Source organism: Schistosoma haematobium, chromosome 1 (assembly GCF_000699445.3).
Source record: "Schistosoma haematobium chromosome 1, whole genome shotgun sequence".
Classification (NCBI taxonomy): Eukaryota; Metazoa; Platyhelminthes; class Trematoda; order Strigeidida; family Schistosomatidae; genus Schistosoma; species Schistosoma haematobium.
In genome coordinates, this window is record NC_067196.1 from 14,757,675 (window position 1) to 14,770,288 (window position 12,614).

General features: G+C 37.5%; 1 protein-coding gene across 2 annotated transcripts; it reads right to left on the reverse strand.

Moving 5' to 3' along the window:
- Positions 1-6,956: 6,956 nt before the first annotated feature.
- Positions 6,957-7,757, reverse strand: PFDN5_1 (Prefoldin subunit 5; the record flags this gene model as incomplete). Of its 2 annotated transcripts, XM_012943786.1 has the most annotated exons (2): positions 7,158-7,331; positions 7,374-7,757. In XM_012943786.1, 2 exons carry the CDS (start codon positions 7,755-7,757, stop codon positions 7,158-7,160), a joined length of 558 nt encoding a protein of 185 aa, XP_012799240.1. The 2 variants fall into 2 exon arrangements, with proteins under 2 accessions (XP_051073225.1, XP_012799240.1); XM_051210995.1 differs by having other exon boundaries at positions 6,957-7,757.
- Positions 7,758-12,614: the final 4,857 nt, after the last annotated feature.

Consider the following 12,614-nt stretch of genomic DNA (forward strand, 5'->3'; position numbering starts at 1 on the left):
GACGATTCATTCAATCCAATTCCATTAATTTCTCCCTCCTCGCCACTGCTGACCGTTTCGTAATAATGGTTGATTATGCATTTTGCAAGTTGCATCATGTTCAGCTTTAAAGATTGTTTAGTTAGGCCAAATGTCAATACAGATCCATGGCTCAGATTACATGTGGATTTTGCAGGTCTTATGGCAAGGAGTAAGCTATTTAGTATTAGTAGACGCATATCCAAAGTGACCTGAAATACATACAGTATTGTCTCGATTGACACAGTAAACGTTAGAAATATTGGGGAATATATTTGCGCGCCATGGACGTTCAGAGACTGGGATCACAATTCACATCCCGCAAATTCGGCGATTTTCGCAATCGAAATGTCATCGTCCACTTCGCTTTCTACCGCACCATCCAAAACCAAACAGTCAGGCTGAGATTTTGCTAACACATTTAAAAGAGCTGTCTTGAAAGCGGAAGAGAATTGACTGTTAAAATGTCATTCGGAGACTTCTACTCATATACACGAGTACACCTAACAACATAACATCACGACAAAATTCACCGACAGGAGCTCTAATGAGACAGGGGCAAAACATTTGTGTATGTCTGAAACTACAGACCTGGAAAAGAAGGTTGGTCAAGAGGAAAACCAGTAGGTCATTTATGAAGTGGCTATAGAAGTAGATAGATGGGTACGCCTCACAAACTATATACGTAGAGGATTCACCAATGAAAACAGGACAGCCATAGACACCGTCCTGGACGTTTGAAAAATTCCGAAGGAAATACCGAGAGAGATACAAAGCACGACAGAATTAGCGTCTCGAGAATCTGCAGAAACGTTATCATAAAAAAGAATTACACGACAGAAAACAAGAATAATCGAATTCAGAAGCACAGGAAGAATTTCAAAAAATTGAGTTGTTAATGCGGTCACAAGGATAGTCAAATTTCATTGTAGGCCTAAAATCTCTTCAGGGACGATAATCGCTCACACACTATCTTCTGCATAACCTTTGAGCTCTGATTTAATGTTATGTTTTTAGCTACCTAAATTGCAACATATGTAAGGTCAGATTCAGCTACTGTAGTAACAACTTTTGTGTTAATTTCGAGGTGTAATTCCATCTTGTTCCTCTCCTAGTCGTCAAAGTTTCATGTGTTGAGTATAATTGGCCGTTATCAGTTCCAAAGAGAACTTATCGTGCTTGCAGAAACCCGAAATTGTTAATAACTTAGCTCAACAACAATCTAGTTGCGAACGATCAACTGAACAGTTGAACCTCGAGGTTCATCAACCAAATTGTTGATGGTGGCAGGTTCAGGTTCAAGGGTTAAACAACCAATTAGGAATACAGAAATTGATTCTAGACTACCATGGCTATAGCTAAATATTTTGGTGCAGTTTTCACTCAGGAACCTATTTTAGAAGAAGAACTAGACCCAAATACGAGGTCAACAAACCACCTACTCACCGTGGAGTCGATCGAGATGATGAACTTAAGGCTCTTAGCACATCAGATATGGAAAATCAAGAGGACTGGAAAACCAGCGGATGATGTCTACATAGACTTCAGCAAAGTATTTGATGGGGTGCTAAAACAGACTACTTTTGAAGCTGGAAGATCTATGTATTGCCGGACCTCTCTTAAAATGGCCTAAATATTTACTGGTAGATTGTGAACATAAACTATGAGTAAATTCCAAGCGCTCCACCTGCCAACTAGTACTCAGTGGAGTACTTCAAGGTTCTGTTTTAGATATTTTACTTTTTCGACTTTATGTAAATGATCTCCCAAGTATAGTTGAGTCATTGATGTTAGTATACTCTGATGATGTAGAAATCTGGCGAGAAATAACGAGAGACGCAGATGCATGTGCTTTTCAGGAAGGCTTAAATATTGTGATTAGCTGATCTAAGGAGTGGCCGATGCCAATCGAAGCGGCAAAGTGTGTCTACATGCACTTTGTCGATGCAAAGATAAATAGGTATATCATGGGAGAAGTTCCTGTGCCCATGTTCCGGCCTCACAAGGACCTTGAGGCGACAGTGAGTCATGATCTTAAGACCACACCTTACTGCCGGGAGGTTGCAGCTAAGGGGTTTAGAACTCTATCGGCTTTAAGACAGACATTCACCATTAAGATACTACCATGTTCAGTACACTATACACAACCTCAGTGAGAACTAAGCGTGGGAACTGCGTTCAGACTGCAAGCCACTGCTCAAAAGGTGGCTCGGGTATCCTGGAAAAGGTACAGAGGGCAGCTACCTGTGTAATTTCAGAACTCCGAGGTTTACCATACAAGGGCGTTTGAAAACTAAACCTCCCTACCGCAGATTGAGGTGATCTGATTTGGATGTATGGGATACTAAGAAATGATTTCGGGTCTAACATATCCTCTCTTTTTTCCACTAGATCGGGACATCACAGAGAACATATCAGACGAGTAGAAAATCCATGGACGAACAAAATACCCATGGCATACAGGTTTTCACACCGATTATCACCAGTTCTCGCAATTTATTACACAAAATAGTGCTGTCCCCACCTTCAATTCACTCATTAAAAAGAGAAGACTAGACACTCACGGAGGCCTACTAGAAAAGGAATAACATAGGCCGTAGGCCTTCTGTCCTTACTAAACAAATCTGTGTGTTAAGTTGAATCTGACCTTGAAAAAGTCCCCTGACCTAGCGTGTTAGACGACTAATATTAGCAACACGATTTCGGCAGCGCTCCAGGCGTATCGCGACACTTTTCCGCGTCTTGAAAAACTAGATCTCCTTACTCTGTCCTACCGCAGATTGAGGTGATCTGATTTCGATGTATGGGATACTAAGAAATAATTTAGGGTCTAATATATCCTCTCTTTTTCTTCCCACTAGATCGGGACGTCGAAGAGAACATATCAGGCGAGTAAAAAATCCACGAACGAACAAAATACCCATGGCATACAGGTTTTCACATCGAGTCGTCAATTCTTGGACCTTTTTACCGGAAGCCAGTGGTATCCTCACCTTCAATTTACTCATTCAAGAGAATACTGAATACATAGGAGCATACTGAAAAAGGAAATAACAGGCCGTAGGTCTTCCGTCCTTACTACAGAAAAATTGAATCCGAAAATAATGTGCAATGACGTCGTTAACAACATACTTTAAACTATGCATATTATGGACTAAGTGATCCCTACGGTGACAAATTTTGTATCCCAATAAGGCGTCATGCACATTAACGCGAAGTGTCTGATAAAACAGTGTGCAAATGTGGGTGTGACAATAGACTGATAATAATAAACATCGGAAGTTTCTTTACAATGCTAATCGTAACTTATCATGAAGAAGTACAGGACCTTGGTACAATAAAAACAACCCGCATTCAATTGACTTTCGAACAGAAACTTCACGCAACGAGCGAAACTTATTTTAGAATTCTCATGCCGTGTGTTGTCAACAAAACTCTACGACTACACTGACAGATGAGAAAATAGATTGATCTATCCGCTTTAGTCGCCTGTTGGCTAGAACCTTCCATAAGGAAATTAGTTTCTTGCTGACGCCTAAATGTATCAAGTGCAACCGTTCTCACGGAAAAGCCTTCAACATGTTTGGCGGTAAATTTTCTAATAAACTTCTAACACAATGATGAATTAGTTGGGACCTCCTACGGGAAGTGATATTGTAGTGAAGGAGAACACAGGTTAGGACAACCGAATTGTATTTAGCACAAAATTAGAGAGTTACTTGATAAAATAAAAAAACCATATAGTAAATCGTTAATTTGCAAAATATCAATGCATCATATCAACCTGGACAGTTACTGTTGCAAACATCAATCCATTGTCTCACATTTCATTGTTCATGCGTTTCCTTACAAATTGCATTGTGTTGTCGCTCTTCCTTTCTTGATCTCCCCCCATCTTCTGCTGCCAGACATTGCGTTTTTAACTCGCGTGGTATACTACTTACATCGATATAAGTAGGATGCACCACATTTGTCACAACCAGCTGTACCATCGTGTCCAACGACATACCAGATGTTGCTACGAGCTGGAGTGTCACAAATAAAAGGTACTGTTGGTTAGAGCTTTTTAACAAATATCGGTCGTCATAGTTGAGTTGCAGTTTCAGTTCCCTCAGACTGATTTTGCATAGCCAAATATCGCAAGTCCTCAGCAAATTTGATTTCAGTTCAACAGAGCAGTACACTCCTGTGTCCAGAAACGTAACTACAAGTGACAATAGCCGATTTTTGTACAATAATGTTAAACTGCTCTGTAGCTACAGCGTTTCCTACTTCTTCTACATCGAATGAACTGCATGTTTCATTGTTAATGGTTGTTAACTGATATTTCTAAAACTCGGCTCTTAACTTACTCAGTCTTCTGTAAAAGGCCGATTGAGGGCAGTTCATCAAGTTTGACAGTCTGTTGGCTGTCGTCCGTCTCATCCCTTTTATTACTTTCTACATAATTAGTCTAAAAGAAACAATTAACTGTAGTCAGGATGGACAGAAGCAGTAATCAAAATCTGGCAGTATAAACAGCTCACCTGCATGGCGTCAGACTTGAAAAAGGGATGTGGGACCGACGCCTTTTTGTCTCGTGTCTATTTGACTTACTAAAACAAGATCTAAAAGTTAGTACTGTTATGCTAACTGAACTTCATTATAATAATAAAAATAATTATTGTGATTGATTGTAATTTCGTCGTAAGAGGCTTAAACAGTACACTGATTATTAAATGTTTGTTCTGAAAACTACGCGACACTGATTTCACCCAAACATTGAGAAAATTATAAACACGACCATTCGTCTGCGGGTTTTCCCTCAAAATCTCTTGAAACTTTAGAGAAAGCTGCGACTTATCATTGCATTTGGAAACAATCCGGAAATAAAGAGTTTGGGCAGAAAGGTATATTTGTTTCTATTTGTTAGAATACTGCGAATGAAATTTTAACATTAATTTGATGTACGAAACAGGAACGCTATAACCGTTATTCAGAATCCAAAGACGTTAATTACTAATGGACGACTTGCACTCCTTTAAATTTTAATTTTATTTATAACGCATCAGTCTTTTAACAACGACAGTACGTATCTATCGTGACAGACTGGTTCTTGTTACAAATAGTGATTCAATTGCTTTGGAACTGCTTTCACTTTGCGAAGTTGACTGAAGCAAAATAATTGAATTGATACGAAGTTTTAGATACTTGTTATGAAGTCGATAGACTTTTCTGTACAATCAGTAATTTTGGGGTTCGCGAAAAAATGTCCCGAAAATGCGAAAAAAGTGTTTGACCACAGAACGTATATCGGTTTTCTCAAGTGTTTTAAGATTATTGGGAATTTACGCAAACTTGTGGAAAATCTAAGGTTTAGTGTCATTTCCCCGAAATTCTCTATGGAGGGTTCCCTATCCTGAGATTGAATCGCTTAGAGCCAATAAAAGTCAATAAGTACATGAAAAAGTAGATAAGACTTGTATAGTTGAAACATTTCAATACTTCTCCTACTACTATGTAGGAAATTATTTTCGATAAACCGAATGGTAAAATCACCGCATTGTACAATGGAATGATCTCGATTTGCAACTAATTTATCGCTAACTTTTAACCATTCAGAATCATAGTAGACGTTTTTATGTCAAAGCTGGAAAGCAACCAACACAGTTTGACCACTAATTAGTTTAATTTATGCATAAAGATACATAGACCACACAATGGTCATTCGTGACGAAAATGTTGAATTAGTAGATATTATACATTCCATTTACACATGCTATCCTTTAATATATTTCATGTTAGAAGATGAGCTAGGTCATTCAATCTTTTTTCTTGTCGTATGTACGACAACGAAGAGTGGTGACTCCTTAAAAAGGTCAGTCTACAGGAAACAAACATGGAACTGCCAGCTGAACAACTTTCATAGCTGGGTTACATTAAATGGAGGAATCTTATTCACTTTTTATGTCACCGAATGCATAAGATACGGAGTACTAAATGCATTGAAGAACCTGCATTCCTCAGAAAAACTTTGGCTATTACTACTTTAACGAGCCGGATATTTAAGGGTTAGTTCGTACTTTTAACTGTGGGAATGTCTCATACACCAAACAAGATGGCTAATTGTCTGATGTAACCTGAGTGTTCGCTTTGCATGGATCCGCTCTGACGAAATTAATCACGAAGACGTATACGTTAGTAGTAAATGATCTGCTATGCATACATTAAGATCCACAGCACACAAATAAAGTATTCAAAAAAGACTTAAACTTATTGCTAACAACTTACCACAGTTTGAGAGTAAGCAAAACAGATAAAGCCTATCCTGAAAGTCAATGTTCTACGTAGTTAGTGTGAAAAACTCCACGGATGATTGTTTTTTGAGAAAGCTCAAGTACTTGAAAAGGGCATTTGTGCTCAATTACGTTCGGATTACCTCGATAATATTTGACATTTTTTGAATCCTCAAACAATATAATATATATGAAACGCGTTGAAAAGTCGAAAAAACACACTTAAATAAGTTGGAGTTGGGAACATATATAACCAGAATTATTTTGGGTCAAGACAACGAAATAATCGTGAGTCCGAATAAAAACCCATTCCGAATAAATTTTAGGTTTGTATTTCGTTAGAAAAGTATGAAGACATGTATAGAACTATCAATTCTGATTACTAATATTTACATATGTACCAGACACTGAGAAAAAAAGGATCTTAGGTTTTCATAAAGTGAACATTGTAAAAACTGAAACTAGTGAGCAATCATACATGGAGTCTTCCAAGAGATATGACACCTAAGCGCATGATTTTGCGCAATATACTCACTTAGAACACTTCTAATGGACATAATTAACTTTACCAGTATCCAATTTATACACACTCTACTCAGGGATTAAACTAAGATTGTTCAGAAGCCTTCAGCCAACATATTGGTAGTTAGCACAAAAACCATATTAGGCAGAACACCAGAACATGTATTTACAAGATTTTTAGTTTTTCACATATTGACATTGTTGGGAGACAGAATGTCCCGGACCAAAAAACACGTTCAATAACAGAATACACAACCAGGCATGAATGTTCATTGTAAATACAAGAAACCAGTAAGGCGAATGGATCCTTAAAAAAGGAACCTGAAAGCATACGTCAAATATTCAAGAACACGCCGCTGACCGGACTTTGATAAACTCTTGAATTTTAGCATCCAGAACGTCTGAAATAGATTTATGTGCCTGTGTTTTCTCCTCCAGAACAGGCAAAATCTTCCTTATTTGTTTATTGATATATTCTACTCGACGGGAAAAGTGACTTTCAGCTTCTGGAACGGTCTGCAATAATTATGTAAAGTTTCACCTATAGATTCAACAAACCATTTCAACATAGTAACCAGTACCAATATCCACAAGCACATGTGAAGGATCATAAAGTTTCCCAGGAACACACAAGGTTGAAGTTAAAGGGACAAGAATATCTTTATTTTGTTTTTCTGTGATAAGCTCGCCCAGACAACTTTTGGAAGCAACAAACTGAGCCTGGAGAGACTTGAGTTGTTGTATAGAAGCAGATATAAACTGAATTTTTTGCTCAAATTGCCGTACAAGATCTTGAAGCTGTGGAATAGTCAGCTCTTTGATACTAACAGTTCCAGACGTCATCCCAAGGACGGTAACGTAATTTTCAAAGTTCGTATCAGCATCATCCTGAAATCCAATAACAACACTAAAGTTAGTTGAAAGAATCAGTTTACCATTCATTCTTCATGATCTGTTTCTGAGTGGTTAGAGTCATTTTTGATATTTTCCTGCTAAGAACTTAAGATTAACACAATCTAGTTGGCAATAGACGAGATTAATGTGTAACATTCTGAGTAATTCAGTCTTCAGTGTTCAGTAATAAGGATAGGAGGTCTATCGACCTATATTAATCCTTGCAGTTTGTAATACTGTTGAGGTCCGACCTCGTTTTGAATATATTAACAGACGATGCTGATATTACGTGTTCCGGTAGAGAATTCCAGTAATTCACTACTCGGTGCGAGAAACGGAACTCCAGACGTAAAAGGTTTGATCTCTGATTTTGAACTTTCTTCGAATGTCTTCTCAAACGATCGGTTCTAGACGGAAGCAAAAGATAAGACATATTAATACCAAGGTCATCATTCAGTATACGATAAGCCAATTCTACGGTAAGATAACGGAAATAAGTTAAGGTGTCTCAGTCTGTCTTCATAAGATATGCCAGATAGACCTTATGCTTCATACTTGAAACAAGGAATCGTTGTTTGAATCCCATGTTCCAAATATGGTCGCACGGAAGTCGGGTATAATAATCTAAACAGTTCGTCATCTAAATACTGGAAAGACCTACGAATAAACCCTTATACCTTTTAGCCTTCCGCAGCAGCAGCCATACAGTGACTAGTGACTTTGAGATCATGCTTATTATGACTCCTTAATCTTTATAGTTTCTTACTTTGTGTAGCACGAAATCATGTATTGTGTTGTGACACGATTCATCATAGTTATTTATTTGCATAACTACACTTTTATTAATATGTACTTCTAGTGACCACCTGTCCAACCATGCCACCAATGAGCTAAGATCGTCCCGTAATATTATTCTATCTGACAAACTATGTATGGGTCTCCAAATCTTTATGTCATCAGCGAAGAGTAGAACGAATGATTTAGCCACAGTTGGCGATTCATTTACATAAAGTAAAAAGAGAAGAGGACCTAGGATTGTACCTTGGGGAACCCCACTTTTTACAGGTACCCACGAGGAGAGAGCCCCATTAACCCTTACCCTTTGTCTCCTGTCATGGAGAAAGCTACTTATCCAATCTTACAAAACATAAACCCAAAGTATGGGTCGAGACCTCCAAAATATTAAGTAAGGTGTAACATCAGTAAGGCTGCCAGAAGTTAGCTCCATAGATTAATGGTTCAGACCACGAAAATGTTCGATTGAATTTTGTGAGTCTACCATGTATAATGAGTTGAAGTCCTATCGAGTGGTTTTTCTACTGGAAACGTATCAGTAGTCAGCGGGCTTCGTATCTACTTCCCGTGACTCACCAATATTTTCAGGTAGGGAAGGAAATATTGGTGAATTATAGTGAAGTGGTGTTATGAGTCCTTAAGATTGAGTGGAGAGTAATCCATCTGAGACATGTTACAGAACACAACTACAACTTAGGCAACTCCCCCTAGAAGTACACCAAGTTGGAAAAGGTACGGAAGTGTTGGTATTCTACGAATCGAAGTCTTACTCCAACTGCCACAAAAACGCCTCCCGTGCAAACTTCGCACCAGTAACTTTGGAGTGCATTTTCGGCCAGTTCGATAGGAAAACTTTCCACATAATCTCCAACACTTTTATTCGCCCCCATTTACAGTACGAAAACATAACATTTCTTCCCTCACTCCTAAAGGATAAGGACACGCTGGGACGTATACAACAGTGAGCTACGAAATCAGTTCGGGGACTCAAATTCAAACCTTATGAAGAGCGCCTCCTATCACTGAACCTTTACCTACTAGAGCACAGGCGTCTTAGAGGTAACCTTCTAATGGCTTACAGAATCCTAAATACTTCTGCATATCCCCTTAAACACCAACCTAAGCTTAGTCCAAGCACAAACCAAAAAGAAAACACCCAGAAACCGGAGACAACACAGCATAACACTGTAGGCATACTTTCTACTCCTTGAGAGCAGTCAGTTGCTGGAATTCACCGTCGACTGATCATGACTAAGAGACTTTCCAGGAGTCCTTTGAGAAAGAACTTGATATATTCTTAAGGATTGAAAATAGCATCTTACTATGATTTGCCAGTTTTGTCATCCTTTTCTTCTTTAATCGATAAAATTACCTAGGTTCCTACCTGAAGGTATCAGCGATCCACTGCTACTAGACACGGAAGTCTGTTAAGCGCGATTTTCTTCTATTCCGTTCTAAACTTTTCTAAACTTATCAGTCATTTTTTTGAAGAACTCTTGGTACGTAATTTTGACTACCTCAGTCGGCAGTCAAATTTAGAATCTTTCTGCACGTGAAGAATAAATAATATTTCCCAAGTCCATTGTTTCCGAATTCAGCATCAAATCAATACATCGAGATTGAGCTATATTATAAATTTAGGGGCATACAGAGGATTATAGATGACGTTATTTTCACCAATATTTTACCTCTGAAAAGCTCTATTAATAAGGCGTAAAATCATTTAGGAATCTTTAATTAGGTCTTTAATTTGGTACCTTAACTTGTTTGGAGTCTGACCTTTGAAGTATTCTTATATTTTTCATGTAAGGTAGTTAACAGTATATTTCCACGAATTGGGAGGAACTAAAAACAGGCATTAAAGACTAAATGAAAAGAACTACGGTTAAACTGGCCAATAATGAATTTCTACGTTACGAAAGCACGGACTGCCTTATGTTTTCCTTTCCAAATTAAAGAAATATATGCAAAAATGACACCAAACTAGATCTCAATGTTGTGTGTAAGCTAAAGATTTCGACATTAGCTTATATCCATCGATTTAAATGTATGATTGACATTAGTTGTTTTTCTACGGATTTTTTTGATAATAAATGATTTTATAATCTATTCACCTTGATTAAGCTGTGTCCGCTTCCTCAGGACACTTTTAAAATCTGTCCTGACAGTATTACTCTCGGTTCTGCCAAAGATTTCGTACTGGGCATATTCATCAGTTAAACTCATTCTGATGAGAGAATGGTAATAGAATATGATCTTTTGTCTAATAGGGTTAAGGACTGATAATTTAGAAACTTGAGGTACATGGTTAGAGAAAAAGTAAGTTTTCATACAAGAATGTGATCTCAGTCAGCAATGGGCACATCGGGCTACATTTCCTGATAAACTGAATCGTTCCATCACGTTAGTGTTGTAGGAAAGGGTCTTCAAGTGGTCTTTAAGGTAAATATACCTGGCAAGACCCACAAATACTATTTGAGCCGCATCATGTCTGATTCTGGGAGACAAGATTTCACGACCATTGAGAGAGTCGAGCAAATAAAGTAAACTCTACCATCCACACTCTTAGATCCTTAAAATCCATAACTTTGAAGATTATCGTAGGATAGTTATTCATTTTTATTGCTATTGAAAAACATGTTTTAAAGGAAGAAATTGCTAATTTAGAGTGCTTCGTTTATGATTCCTCTAATTATGGGAATTTTGAGTTATACCCCTTTATTGCATTATTGTGACTGGTGAATTCGAGAGGAACGAAAGCTTGAATAAGTCATTAAAGCGTTGGGCAGTGCCGCATAGTTTCCTATATCTTATACTAACAATAAATTGATTATAATGTAAAATATTGGTATCCAGATCAGTATTATTCACCTAGACTATTTACATTGTCTGACGACGTTCTATTTCTACGTTGTTCCTTTGACATTAATTAGTAAATTCAGATTTGTAAAACATGTGAACGTACACAAATATAACCGTTCTGCTCATGAGAAAAACTAATATTTACAAAATTCATAATTGTGATTGGATTCTCATCTTTCTAAAAAATTATGCACTTTAGAATTTGTAAATATTGATAATATCATTACCGATAATGACAATAATATTAATAACATATTTTAGGTTCTTTACTTCATGAACTGTCGTTTGGTAAACTGCAGGTGTGTTTAAATAGGATTTCAGTAACATTTAGGTCATGTCATCGCAGGGTTCCGCAAATTGATCAGTTAACGCTAATTTCCTGTATTTTCAGTTTTTCGTGTCGAATTCATTACTAAAATGCAAGCTTTCTGTCATCAGGACGATGTTAATTTAATTAAACGTTTCCTTTTAATGTGCAAGTCCTTTAAGCGAATGACTGGATGTATGATTGTACAACTTAAAGAAGACATATTTAGAAGAGTAATCTCGGTCTATATAGATGTTACGGAATAAAAACTTGGTAGTTAATTCGGTTTAGGTCCTAAAATTCTCCTCGCTACGAAGCTAAAAGATTTCTTAAAAATTCATTTCACAAACACTTTAACAAAGTGTTGTAGCGTGGCGTCGGGTCCCAGTTGACTATGAACACCGCTCTTAAGAAACACGTGCCAAATAATTCAGAAGGCGGATTGGATTCAAGTTTATTCAATTGGCGATCTCGTGGTATCGAACGAATACCAAGATCGTGCCAAGATATGGTACAAGCGAAAGCAGGAGGACGGAGTACGTGCGAACAAAGCCAAAAGCCGCGGAACAATGATGGAAGGTAATGGAAGCACAAAATGGCTGTGATTAGCACAGTTAAACAAGCACTGGTACAGTTGGTTGTAATAATAATTGTTTTCATTAAATCAGTCGTGTTCTCGTGATACAAGTAAGTCACTACAGTGTCATCATCATTTGTCTTTTTCATTCAGCTACATTTCATGTCACCCAACTTTATTTATGCTTCTACTAATCCCCAATTTTCACCAACTCAGTCGATAAACTTGTGTAAACTCTTTAAATGTTAGAAAATTATGTCAACTTATTTTGTGGAATTCCAAAATTTAAGTAATCACTCTCTTACCGCCGGTATTTCTGTTACATGTGGATCTTATTAATAAATCACGCAAATATAACAAAAGT